General features: G+C 36.8%; 1 protein-coding gene across 1 annotated transcript in view; it reads left to right on the top strand.

Moving 5' to 3' along the window:
* LOC127418750 (uncharacterized) overlaps positions 1-14,345 on the top strand; it is a 61,770-nt gene that overhangs the window by 5,997 nt on the left and 41,428 nt on the right. Inside the window, exons 7-10 of the mRNA XM_051659523.1 lie at positions 7,494-7,632; positions 7,733-7,920; positions 8,105-8,246; positions 8,319-8,336. Of these exons, the coding sequence (XP_051515483.1) occupies positions 7,494-7,632; positions 7,733-7,920; positions 8,105-8,246; positions 8,319-8,336 (487 nt within the window). The remainder of the gene's footprint in view (positions 1-7,493; positions 7,633-7,732; positions 7,921-8,104; positions 8,247-8,318; positions 8,337-14,345) is intronic.

Below are 14,345 nucleotides of genomic sequence, written 5' to 3'. Positions count from 1 at the left end.
GAAAATTCTAGTTTTTGACATGAAACTGTTTTTAGTACCATTAGACAAACTATAATAAAATTGCATGTTTAAAAAAAAAATATATATATATATATATATATATCATATTTACGATGCCGTTTTAGTGCCATGGGGAAAAAAAGAAATCAATTTAAGATTTTGAGAATAAAGTCATAATATTTTGAGAATAAAGTCAAAATTACGAGATTGAAGATTTTGAGAATAAAATACAAATTTCGAGAATATAATCGTAGCAGTACGAGATAAAAGTCATAATATTTCGGGAATAAAGTCAAAATTACGAGAATAAAGTCGTGGCATTATGAGATTAAAGTCGGAATATTTTGAAAATAAAGCCAAAATTACAAGAAACAGCGCATCAATATCACAACGATAGACCGCCAAACAGCTTGCAAGGGCAATGCAAGAAATGGATGTGGATGATTTAGTTAAATCATACTTTAGTTTTCATCTTATGGCACATCAGCACAGAGTTATTATTGGGATCCGGACACTGCAGCGGTTATGTAGGAATTGAATTTATTCAGGAGAAAGAACCAGACAGACGTTTGCGCAATCCCGCTCGGCGTGGGTGTTGCTTGGGCTGGGTTTCCTGATGCTCTAAGTTAAACATTAGTAGCACTTCAATTGTGCTTACTACAGCACATTTCCCAAAAGCATCGTTATCTAAGTAGCACGTAAAAACGTTCGTAAATTAAGTCCATAAATTACTACACGTATTGTTCTCGCATCTTTCACAGTTTATCAGATACATAGGGACATTTAATAAATGATATTAATATATTTTCATAATTGAAAAGCCATCGTACACTGTTTCAGAGGATAAAGAAGTATTGAAAAAAATCACATTGAAATCAATAGGCAGTCTCCGCAGTCTGTGCATGCGACGTGATAGGTCTAAACTAGGTCTAAAGATAGATCTAAATTTACATGACACATAATACAGTATAACATTTTATTGGCCTTCTTTGATGAGCATAATTGTAATGGCAACAGAAAGATATTTTCATATTGAACAGATTTGCTTAGAAGACATATGTGAGTATTGTGACACTGAAGTTTAAAACTTAAATCAATCTGCCAAAAATAAATAATTAAAATATGATTAACAAAGGAGATTAGAGTGAGAGTGTGCACCAAGTGATTCACTTTCTCGCTCTCTCTCTTCCTCCTCCTCTTCTTCAATCCTAGTCTGTTTACATGGCAGTCACAAATTGCATGCTGCATAATGGCAGTAAGTCAGCAAGTGCTGTGCCTAGAACTGTATCTGCATGGTTAGATGATCTGTTTATATTTAGATAGGTCTATAGTTCAGTAGCCTACTGATATCCATCATTTTAATCCTGTTTTTTTGCATCTGTTCAGGTCCCTGCCAAAGAAACAAAACTTTAGGCTATGTGATCGCGTGCATTCATGTTAAATGCATTTTTGCATTACTTTCATTATTCTCTATGAAGTTGAGAATTAATACATTTGAAACCCCGTCTTACTAAAGCTATCATAATTTCTGTAATTAAATTCTGTAATAGTTAATACATTTCTGCACCTCGACAAGGTCCATGTTTGTCAGTATGTCCACAATAATGACTTTAGTAAGACGGGGTTTCAAAGGTATTCATTCTCAGCTTCATAGAGATTAATGAAAGTGACGCAAAAAATGCACGTAACATGAAGGTACACGATGTGCATCATTAGGAGCTCTCACATAGCCTAAAGTTTTGTTTCTTTGGCTGGGATCTGAACAGATGTACAAAGAACAGGATTAAAATGACAGACATCAGTAGGCTGAACTATAGACACAAAGACATGCGCTTGAAGATACACACTTTATTATATTTTGAAGAACAGATAACGGAAAAGCCGTCGATTTGTTCAGAGGAGTGCAGCGGGTGCCTGTCTTGTGGAAAACACGCATGTAAAGCGGTAGGTTCACTTTATATAGCACATGTGTATACAGCCTAAAGGAGTTCACCTTGAAACTAAAATGTATTTATAATTTAATTATTATTATTGTGGTTACATTTATAATTGTCTTAAGATCTTAATTTTATTAGTAATTTTCCACCTTTTGGAGATGGATACTTGCGTGTCGGCAAAGGGTGCTTATGTTCGTTTTTTGACCACTTCATTATTCTTATAGCTTTTATCATTTTGTTTGACGTGTACTTGAATTTAGAAATATCTTTGGTTTAAGTTTTTCGTGTTTCAGTACATAAAGAAATGTTTTAAAGCAAATGTAATAAAGGAAGAATTTTAAAGAAGATGATTAAATAGGATATCGCAATCTTTTTTTACATTTTTTATAAAATACCACAGATTAGTGGTCGACCGATATATCGCAGAGACTGATAAATCATCCGATATTCAGGATTTTTTAATTATCGGCATCGGGCGAGAAATGTTCCCGTTTGGCCGATTTGTTTCTTAAGGGTGCTGAGAATCGGCTGCTTGCATGTGAAGCGACTGAGACATCTAAACGACTCGTTTCGTTTTGTTGTTACGTGCCATCGTGTTACTACAATAATATACCGGTGTGCAACACAGTGTCATTTAAACGGTCCGCATGAGTTGCAGCAGACGCGTTTGAGCTCATAATTTTAAAGTGCAAAATTTTAACTGTCTTGTCTAATGATAAAAAGGCAAATATCAATAAAACTAATATCATAGACCATCTGTAAATATGCACATATCTCATTTAAACAGATGTAATAAACAAACCTCACACAACTTGAGCAGATCCAGCATCCTGTGGAGCGCTCATTAATTTACCTCTAAAGCACGTATTCTATTAGCCTCTCCTGAGCAGTTCCCTGTCATTTTTAACTTTCTTTTCTAATGATAAAAGGCAAATATCAATAAAACTTCTATTATATACCATTTGCAAATATTCAGATATCTCGTTTAAACAGATGTAATTCACGAAAATCCAGTGTTTTCTTCCTGAGCGCTCATCTGATATCTGCCTCTGAAGCGCGTATACTATCAGCCAGAATCAAAAACTTCAGGATCAGGATCAAAAGCTCCTCTGATTCACAAATCATGACGGTCACACCGTGACAATCCAAGCAGGCGATCCAGGCCGTTTAAACTGTAAGGAGACTGCTGCTCGTGCTGGATCCGCATGAGAGCGTGAGTGCAACTTCAAAGTAAAAGCACTAAACGTTACATTAGCCTTCTTTGATAAGCATAATTGTAATGGCAGTAGAAAGATATGTTCTTATTAAACAGATTATTTAAAAAGACATACGTGAGTTATGTGACCCTGCAGTTTAAAAATTTAATTAATAGGCCTAAAAGAATTATTAAAATATGGTTAACAAAGGAGATGTTAACCACTGCAGTGTCCGGATCCCAGGTAATAACTCTGTGCTGATGTGCCAAAAGATGAAAACGGATTTCATTGTTGCTAAATCCTAAACTAAAGTATGATTGAACTAAATCATCCGCATCCATTTCTTGCATTGATGAAGCTGCTGACACTGCATTCTATCGTTGTGATATTGATGCGCTGTTTCTCGTAATTTTGGCTTTATTCTCAAAATATTCCGACTTTAATCTCATAATGCCACGACTTTATTCTCATAATTTTGACTTTATTTTCAAAATATTATGACTTTTATCTCGTAATGCTACGACTTTATTCTCGAAATTTGTATTTTATTCTCAAAATCTTCAATCTCGTAATTTTTACTTTATTCTCAAAATCTTAAATTGATTTCTTTTTTCCCATGGCACTAAAACAGCGTCGTAAATATGATACATACATTTTTTTTTTGTTTTTTTTTTTACGTGCAGTTTTATTATAGTTTGTCTAATGGTACTAAAAACAGTTTCATGTCAAAAACTAGAATTTTCTGACAATTCTTTCATATGTCAGGCTTTACAGGGTTAATGAAAACTTTAACTAGTGTTAAAATGAAATACAAGTGACATTTACTGATATATTTAGTGATTTATTCTCGTAATTTTGACTTTATTATCAAAATATTCCGACTTTAATCACGTAATGCTACATCTTTATTCTTGTATTTTTTGCATTTACTCTCAAAATATTACAACTTTTATCTCATAATGCTACGACTTTATTCTCGAAATTTTGACTTCATTCTCAAAATATTACGACTTTAATCTGGTAATTTTGAATTTATTTTCAAAATATTATGACTTTATTCTCGAAATCTTAGATTTATTTTGTTTATTTGGCCCTAATCCTCTTCCATACAGAATTTTCAAAGCTCTGTGATTTTCATTTTGTATTATTTTTTTTATAGTGGGCATGAATGGAATGGAATGGTGATTGAGAGATACCTCAAAAGCCTGTTGTATCATATTTGATGATTTCAGCAGGCTTTTTCAATAAAATATTATATATTTTTTGCTATTAATATAAGTTGCTTATGTTCAGCAAATACCCATTTTAAAATATCAGTATCAATATAATTACTGTTACTTTTACTTTATTAAAATAAGCTTTCATTTATCCCAACATAAGGGTCACTTTTCGTGCAAGTCCACTGCCATTTTAAATAGATCGAAATACATTGACACATTATTTTCACTAATAACCACTATATGGTGCCATAAACATGTGAAACTTATGCTGCCTTCATGTGCTATCGGAATTATCCTACTTCCCACTTCTGAAGTGGTAATTACGAGTACGTCTTGTTCACGTGCGTTGTTGTCGGAAAGAACAGGAAACATGGATGACGTCGGGTTCATTCATACATATTTTTTGAGGAACTTTTATTTTGACAGCATAATACATTACTCAGTTATCCTGCTGAAGATAATGGAATTCTGGTCAAATACAAGCTGTTTTCACGGTGTAAAAATGTATAAAATGCATCAAATGTTTGCTGATATACATAAATGAACATGACCGAAAATGCAAGTGTTAACAATTATCTGTATTTAGAAAAATGAACAAACCTGTCATTCACTTCAGAAACTGTACTCTCCTCCGCAATGTTGAAAGTTTACGGCTCCTCCCATCTCGGAAACTCGGGTATCAAAATTATCTCAGAGTTTCCCACTTGAGGGGTCATTCATGTGCAACTTCCGAGTGGCAAACTCGTAATTACGAAAATTCCAATAGCATGTGAAGGCAGTATTACATACATAGTTTGTTTGGCTTCACAGCTTGAACAGAAAATTAAACAGGAGCCATCAAACGTTGTGTATCGTATTTGATTCACACAGCGTTATAGGGATAAGCTCGAGCTTCATGTCTTTTCATTTTCATTTTCAGTCCTTTTAAATTAGGATGTCCTCTTCCGTAATGACCTTCTCTCACAAAATCAATGTCATATTGTGCATTTTCTAGTCAAACATACTTCTGAACTCTAAGAAAACTTTACTGTCATTTACAGCATTTATTTCAGCCAATATTTCCCCTACATTTTCTAAATGGGTTAAAATTAATTCATTGTCAATGTTTTGGTAGGCAACTTCATCTGTAAGAGTTAACAAGAATCTCTTATTTTACCAAGCTTAGCTGTAGTTCCAGTGTGAAAAAATGTACCTAAACTCACTAACCTGAAAGTTAAAAACAAAGCTTCTGCTTAAATGAAAAATCAACCCAAATATATGGCTAAAATGAAAATGGATGCAAACCGGTGCTACAGTGAAATGCAAGGAATATTTATTGATTTAATTTGTGATTTCATTATTCATTCATTTATTTTATAGTTTTTAAGGGTTTCATTGTGTATTTATTGATTTAAATAAATATTTATTTTTAATAATTTCATTTTGACTCATTTGGCCCCCCCCCATACCTTGATCGGTATCGGCTCCGATACCGACGTTTTTAAACGGATCGGGTATTGGTCTGACAAACCCGATCCAAATCCGACACTGTGTATTAGTCATGTTCGTTTCTGTCAAGCTCAAAAAACGACATAAAAGAACCATAAAAACACAATTAAAGTAGTTCATATGACTCGTGCATTTTATTCAAAGCCACTTGAAGACGTGCAATAGCTCTGTGAATCACAAAAGGCTGTGTTTAGTAAGTAAATATATAAAATGCACGCGCAGCACCAGCGTGTCAGTGAATGGCGCTGCTCTGTTTACACACACACACACACACTCGCAGCTGTTTTTAGCGCTACTCACGAACAACATCTCAGATGTAGATGCTCAGTAGTTCGGTTCACTTATAATATGCATTTAGAATGGCACTGGAGGTGCATTTTTACCAGAATTTGAATAAGAAGCGAATTAAACTACTGTGAACTTGTCTACAAACAGATACATACAGGACTTCCTGGAGAGTTCAGAATGTCAAAATAAAAGCGTGAGGGTTTAAAAGTTAAAGGTGTCACGGAGAGACTCACGAAGGCAGAGATATGAACTCAGTAGCAGGGTTTATTGAACAGATGATTGAAACAGTGATGTAAACATTGTGAGTAAATCCAGTTGAGCAGAGTGGCAAACAGCAGGTGATTAATATCCAGATAGGGTATAGACACGATAATCAGATAACTCACAACAGTCTTATGATACTTGCAGGCAATAATGAAGACACAGGTAGGTTTGACATAGTAGAATGGTCTGGGGTCTCAGAGATACTATCGATGAGAACAGACAAAGAGTGTGTGTGAAAGTGGGGTGTATATGCAGTCCTTGATTAGCCACTAATGATATGCAGGTGTGTGTAATCAGAACTCAGGAGAGAGTGAGTGCTGTGACAGCAGTGAGGAAGAAAGAGAGAGAGAGAGAGAGAGACCGGTGGATCCGTGACAAAAGGTGCACGATTGAGATATATTACTATATATTACTATTATAATATATTATTATTATTATTATTATTATCATCATTTGTTTACAATTTATAATAATATTTAAGTTGAATGGGTTCCAAAAAATAACTGTGTGAATGAAAAGTGGACTGATGTCTTACAACTAAATTGAACAAAATACAGATCTGAATCCTTTAAAGTTCAGATACAAGTTTAAAAAAAAAAAAAAAAAAAAAAAACGGCTTCTTTTCTACTGATCACTTATACTGGAATTACTGTTAATTTTGCTGCTACATTATCCAGTATACTAGTTAACACTAAAGTGTTTCTTAATAAGCTATACATTTATATTGAAATAATGTGTAGTTAGAGGTTTGTGTTTCTTTACATATTAAAGAGTACACCCAATTAGTTCCACACAATAATGTAAAGATATTCTAAACTGATTATGCAAAAATCCAACACTGGTATCGGATCGGGATCGGTATCAGCCGATACTGACATTTCCGATATCGGAATCGGATCGGAAGAGAAAAAGTGGTATCGGTGCATCCCTACATACAATACAGTTTTCATTTGCTTTAATTCAAAATACAGTTCATCTGACAATAAGAATTCCACTACATTTAATGCAAAACACAACACATCTCTAAAATTCGAATGTGTGTTCAGTGTTCTAATTCTTGTCTCTTCATCCAAGTGAATTCTCTTCCTTATTGTCCTCAGTGTAAGGACAATGCAGCAGAGTTCACAGAGGAAAACCTCATACACTGTGTGGTGGATCTGTTTTCAGCAGGCACAGAAACCACCTCTAATACACTCAGATGGGCATTACTCTACATGGCCAAGTATCCAGAAGTACAGGGTATGATGTCAATGCTCACTTCCTGTTGCTTGTCCTCAGTAAAAACTGCTGTAACCTGATGGCTATGCATGTTCTTCTGTCTATATTGTTTTAAACTCAGAGAAAGTCCAGTCTGAGATTGATCAGGTGATCGGACAGACGCGTCAACCCTTGATGGATGACCGAACAAACCTGCCGTACACCTACGCCGTGATCCATGAGATTCAGAGGTTTGCAAACATTGCTACTTTTACGCCTCCACGAGTGGCCAACAAGGACACCACAGTGGCAGGATGTCTCATTCCAAAGGTCAGTACATCGCTGCATACAGTACATGCATACATTATGTACCATTAAGCATTTGTGGGACAATGTCAAGGTGAACAGTTATGTACAGAAAGTCTTAAACTATACAGCATAACCTTAAAAAATTAATGGGTGTACAACTTACTGAGCTGTCTGTATGATCAGTGTTTATTAACAAAACTTCCAGGGAGTGATAGTGATGCCAATGCTGAAGACAATCCAGCTGGACAAGAATGAATACAGAACTCCTTATGAATTCAACCCTGCACATTTTCTGGATGAAAATAGCAAATTTTTGAAGAAAGAAAATTTCATACCATTTTCAATTGGTAGGTCATGATGGCAACTGCATGCATGTTATATATAGAGTTATATATACTAATCTAGTCCCTAATTTACAGGTAAGAGGATGTGTCCAGGTGAGCAACTCGCTCGTATGGAGCTCTTTCTCTTTTTCACCTCTCTCATGCAGCATTTTACCTTCCTGCCGCTTGAGGGACAGACGCTGAGTCTGAAAGGAACTGTTAGTGTCACCTCTGGGCCTGAACCCTTTCAGATATGTGCTGTACCTCGATAGGGTAGAATTTTAATCAGCTAAGTCAGTGTTTATCCAAAACAACATAAAATGAGTTCATGGTATACACTCACTGAGTACTTTATTAGGAACACAATTCTACAGTAATACTGGGTAGGGCCAGTATTTTTACCATAATTTTGCTCTCAAAACAGCCAAAATTATTTGTGAGATTCCACAAGATGTTGGAAACATTCCTTTGAGGTTATGGTCCATGTTGACATGTTTGCATCACAATTTCTGTAGATTTGTCAGCAGCACATTCATGCTGCGAATCTCCCATTCTACCACATCCCAAAGGTGTTATATTGCATTCAGATCCGGTGATTGGGAAGACCACTGAAGAACAGTGAACTCATTGTCATGTTCATGAAACCAGTTTGAGATGACTTTTGCTTTGTGACATGGTGCATTTTCATGCCGTAAGTAGCCATTGGAAGATGGGTACATTGTGGCCATGAAGGGATGCACATGGTCAGCAACAATACTCAAATAGGCTGTGGCATTCAAGCAATGATTGATTGGTATTAATGGGCCCAAAGTGTACCAAGAAAGCATTCCCCACACCATTACACCACCGCCACCAGCCTGGACTGTAGACACAAGGCAGGTTGGGTCCATGGATTCATGCTGTTGGTGCCAAATTCTGACCCCATCTGTTTGCCTCAGCAGAAATCGAGATTCATCAGACCATGCTATGTTTTTCCAGTCTTCAACTGTCCAGTATTGGTGAGCCTGTGCCCACTGCAGCCTCAGCTTTCTGTTCTTGGCTGACAGGTGTGGAACCCAACATGGCCTTTGCTGTTGTAGCCCATTTGTCTCAAGGTTCAATGTGTTGTGCATTCTGAGATGCTATTCTGCTCACTTTGATTGTACAGAGGGGTTATCTGAGTTACCGTAGACTTTGTCAGTTCGAACCAGGCTGTCCATTCTCTGTTGACCTCTCTCATCAACAAGGCATTTCCGTCCACAGAACTGCCACTCACTGGATGTTTTTTGTTTTTTGCACCATTCTGAGTAAATTCTAGAGACTGTTGTGTGTGAAAATCCCAGGAGATCAGCAGTTACAGAAATACTCAAACCAGCCCATCTGGCACTAACAATCATGCCACGGTCCAAATCACTGAGATCACATTTTTTCCCCATTCTGATTGTTGATGTGAACATTAACTGAAGCTCCTGACCTGTATCTGCATGATTTTATGCACTGCTGCCACACGATTGGCTAATAAGATAATCACATGAATAAGTAGGTGTACATGTGTTCCTAATAAAGTGGTCGGTGAGTGTACATTTAATCAGTATATGTGTTCCCAGGACAGTGTTGGGTGGATTACTTAAAAAAAAAAAATGTATGTGGTACTGATTACAAATTACACAACTGCAGTGGTAATCAGTAATGTAATCTTTAAGATTGCACTTTATAGGAAATCTAATCTGATTACTTTAGGGTTACCTATATAGCACTACTAATTTACACTCCTTTCGTTAGACATCAGCCATTTGTTCTGTTAATTACACACATTTGAAAAATTAATCTAATTACAATTACTTGATTTTTGTAATCTTGTTATGTAATCCAGATTAAATAGTACATACATGGTTCATTACTACCCAACAATGTCTCTGGGAATCGAACACACAACTTTGGTGTTTTTAGCTCTACTATGCTCTACCAAGTGAGCAAATTGAAAAAAATCATCTCGAAACACTCTTAACAAAAAGTTGTCAAAGAATTTATCGAACCATTTGGTGTATACAGGCCAATAAATATTTCAGTCTTGGCCTACAGTGACTAATTGTTCTCACTGGAGCAAAAAAGGGAAAGCAGATCTATTGAAAATACTAAACCAATATACTTAAAATCTAAATATTACAAATGCACTGATCAGCCACAACATTAAAACCACCTGCCTAATATTGTGTAGGTCCCCCTCGTACCGTCAAAACAGCACCAATCCGCATCTCAGAATAGCATTCTACGGTACAAGGGGGACCTACACAATATTAGGCAGGTGATTTTAATGTTGTGGCTGATCAGTGTATTTGTAATATTTTGATTTTAAGCATTCTGAGATGCTATTCATCTCACCACAATTGTACAGAGCAGTTATCTGAGTTACCGTAGACTTTGTCAGTTCAAACCAGTCTGGCCATTCTCTGTTGATCTCTCTCATCAACAAGGCATTTCCATCCGCAGAACTGCAGCTCACTGGATGTTTTTTGTTTTTGGCACCATTCTGAGTAAATTCTAGAGAATGTTGTGCCTGAAAATCCCAGGAGATCAGCAGTTACAGAAATACTCAAACCAGCCCGTCTGGCACCAACAAACATCCAGCGAGCGTCAGTTCTGCGGATGGAAACCCCTTGTTGATGAGAGAGGTCAACAGAGAATGGCCAGACTCGTTCGAACTGACAAAGTCTACGGTAACTCAGATAACTGACCTGTACAATTGTGGTGAGAAGAATAGCATCTCAAAATGCTATTCTGAGATGCGGGTTGGCGCTGTTTTGGTGGCACGAGGGGGAGCTACACAATATTAGGCAGGTGGTTTTAATGATGTGGCTGATCGGTGTATGTTTGAGATGAGAATGTAATTATATTACGTAAAGTCCAAGTGAAATTCAACACAGTCATCAAAAAGTGATATGATAGCTTTGCTATGAAATTTTCAAATTGATTCAGATTCTAACGGATGGTGTTCGCTCAACATGATTTTTACTGCTTGCTCAATTAACTTAATTAAAATAGCTTAATGCAGCAAAATTCTTAAGCATTTGGTCTGAACTTAATTTCATCATGTACAATCCATTTACTTTTATTTAATCCAATTGTGTTGTGACTATGTGATTTATATTTGTTGCATCAATGTATCACTGAAACTGAGAAGGACTAATAATTAATTAATAATCTGTTTTGTTGGGATTTAGGGTTTCTTACATGTTAAATATTTTTTCCATCTTAGAGAAGAGTGGAACTAATGGTTGGATAGAGGATGGGTAAATGACTAACGAAATATCAGTGTTTATTGATTTTCTCATAAAGCAAATATTGAGGGATTATCCCAAGTCAGCCATAATTGATTGTGATGATCTGTAAACTATCTGCAGCACCATACTTGTCATACAGTACAGATATAATATGCTAATGTGTTTGTTGCTAGCTAGCACCAAGCTGCAAGGTACAATGGAGTTATTTAAACAGATTGAATTTAAGATCGACTAACTCAATTCATTTATGTTATAGCTACACAAAGTATTTGAACAGAGCCTACATTTTAATTTCATATTAAACTAAATTCAATCGTGTGGAACCAATGTCCACAATTGACCCTTCGCTAAGCTCCATCCCCCTTGGTTACGGTTGCTCGCTCTCTAACAAGCTCTGCAGATCTCACAGAGAAATGGCGGCAGGGCAACAGTTGCTAAGACAGGGTTGGTCAGAAACTATATTAAGGGCAGGGCTTAGTGAAGGGTCAATTGAATTAAGTTAAACCAACAAGTTTTTCTTCTTCTGTGTGTATCTTGTGAATACAATATCCAAAGTTCATAAAAGTTGGTACACATTGGCATCAGGACAATGTGAAGACATGTTCCAAATTTCATCGTTTTCTGTTGCTGCAACTCAGAAATTCTCAAACTGCACAACTGTGTGATTTTCTTTTTTTCTTTTATTTACCAAAAGATAAAAGTGAAATAAGTGTTTTGGTTCATTTTATAATGCCCCCAGCTGTCAATAAGAATGTTCTTTCTGCCCTGCTTAACACATTTTTTTCCATATATAATTCCATTTTACACATTTCCAGAGATTTCCACATAAAATCAGTGTTGAAAATGTAAAAAAAAAAAAGTGATTAGATTTGATTTTGCTTACTGTATGGTTCACAAATGTTCAATTTCAGTTTTCAACTTAATAAAGACCATACTATGCCTCTTGTAACAATACATAAAATATAAGATTATACACCATTTATATTCAATAACTACTGGATATTTTACATTTGCACCTGTAGTCATCTGTCGTTTTTGCGGCCGTTTACACAACAACTTTTTCAACTAAAAACGGAAAAAGTTTTATGCCTTTTGGCTGTTCATTTACACGACAACGGCATTTTGCCTGAAACGCAAACTTTTTAAAACGGGTTTCAAAGTGCAAGTTTTTGAAAACAATGCCGTTATCGTCTCCGTGTAAACATACAAAAACGATGACGTCATGTGCATGCGTATTACGTGTTCAGTCTATAGGCATGAACTTCGAGAACTTTGTCCTTACCTCCAGGGCGAACAGACCAACATGAGATCACCAGTTTCAGTCCTTAAAAAGGTGGTGTGTTTATAGTACTTGGTCACTTGTAGTAATAAAGCAACCTCATCGTCCGTCCAGACAAAATAGCTTGATGCTTTCGCCATCTTCATTGTTTGTATTCACCGCTCTGTGGAAGAAAGCGCATAGTGTTTCTTTACAAAGTGGCATCGTCAACTACTGGCCTGGCATGCATAATACAGCGTTTTTAGTCGTTTTCGTGGATCTGTGTGAACGGAGATTGTTTTGATAATGTTGTCGTCTGTATGCGAAACTTTTCAAAAACGCAAAGGGAAAAACTTTTCCGTTTTTAGTACGTTGTTGTCGTGTAAAGGTACCCTTTGTTTCAACATCAGCCACAACATTAAAACCACCTGCCTAATATTGTGTAGGCCCCCCTCGTGCCACCAAAACAGTGCCAACCCGCATCTCAGAAAAGCATTCGGATATTATATTCTTCTCACCACAGTTGTACAGAGCGGTTATCTGAGTAACTGTAGACTTTGTCAGTTCGAACAATTCTGGCCATTCTCTGTTGACCTCTCTCATCAACAAGGCATTTTCATCCACAGAACTGCCGCTCATTGATGTTTTTTTGTTTTTGGCACCATTCGGAGTAAATTCTAGAGACTGTTGTGCATGAAAATTCCAGGAGATCAGCAGTTACAGAAATACTCAAACTAGCCCATCTGGCACCAACAATCATGCCACGGTCCAAATCACTGAGATCAAATTTTTGTGAACATTAACTGAAGCTCCAGACCCATATCTACATGGTTTTATGCACTGCATTGCTGCCACACGATTGGCTGATTAGACAATCGCATGGATGATGGTTGGTGCCAGACGGGCTGGTTTGAGTATTTCTGTAACTGCTGATCTCCTGGGATTTTCACAAACAGCAGTCTCTAGAATTTACTCAAAAAACATCCAGTGAGCGGCAGTTCTGTGGACGGAAATGCCTTGTTAATGAGAGAGGTCAACAGAGAATGGCCAGACTGGTTCGAACTGACAAAGTCTACGGTAACTCAGATAACTGCACTATACAATTGTGGTGAGAAGAATAGCATCTCAGAATGCTATTATGAGATGCGGGTTGGCGCTGTTTTGGTGGCACAAGGGGGAGCTACCTAAAGATTGTTGCAGACCAGTACACTCCTTCATGGCAACGGTATTCCCTGATGGCAGTGGCCTCTTTCAGCAGGATAATGTGCCCTGCCACACTGCAAAAATTGTTCAGGAATGGTTTAAGGAACATGACAAAGAGTTCAAGGTGCTGACTTGGCCTCCAAATTCCCCAGATCTCAGTCCGATTGAGCATCTATGGAATGTGCTGGAACAACAAGTCTGATGCATGGAGGCCCTTAACTTACTGGACTTAAAGGATCTGCTGCTTACGTGATGTTTGGCAGGTGGTTTTAATGTTGTGGCTGATCGGTGTATGTGTGTGTGTGTATATATATATATATATTACAGTGCATCCGGAAAGTATTCACAGCGCTTCACTTTTTCCACATTTTGTTATGTTACAGCCTTATTCCAAAATGGATT

This window comes from Myxocyprinus asiaticus, chromosome 28 (assembly GCF_019703515.2).
Source record: "Myxocyprinus asiaticus isolate MX2 ecotype Aquarium Trade chromosome 28, UBuf_Myxa_2, whole genome shotgun sequence".
In the NCBI taxonomy this organism is placed as follows: domain Eukaryota; kingdom Metazoa; phylum Chordata; class Actinopteri; order Cypriniformes; family Catostomidae; genus Myxocyprinus; species Myxocyprinus asiaticus.
Note: the sequence above shows the minus strand (reverse complement) of the source record. Positions and strands in the feature narration are given on the sequence as shown.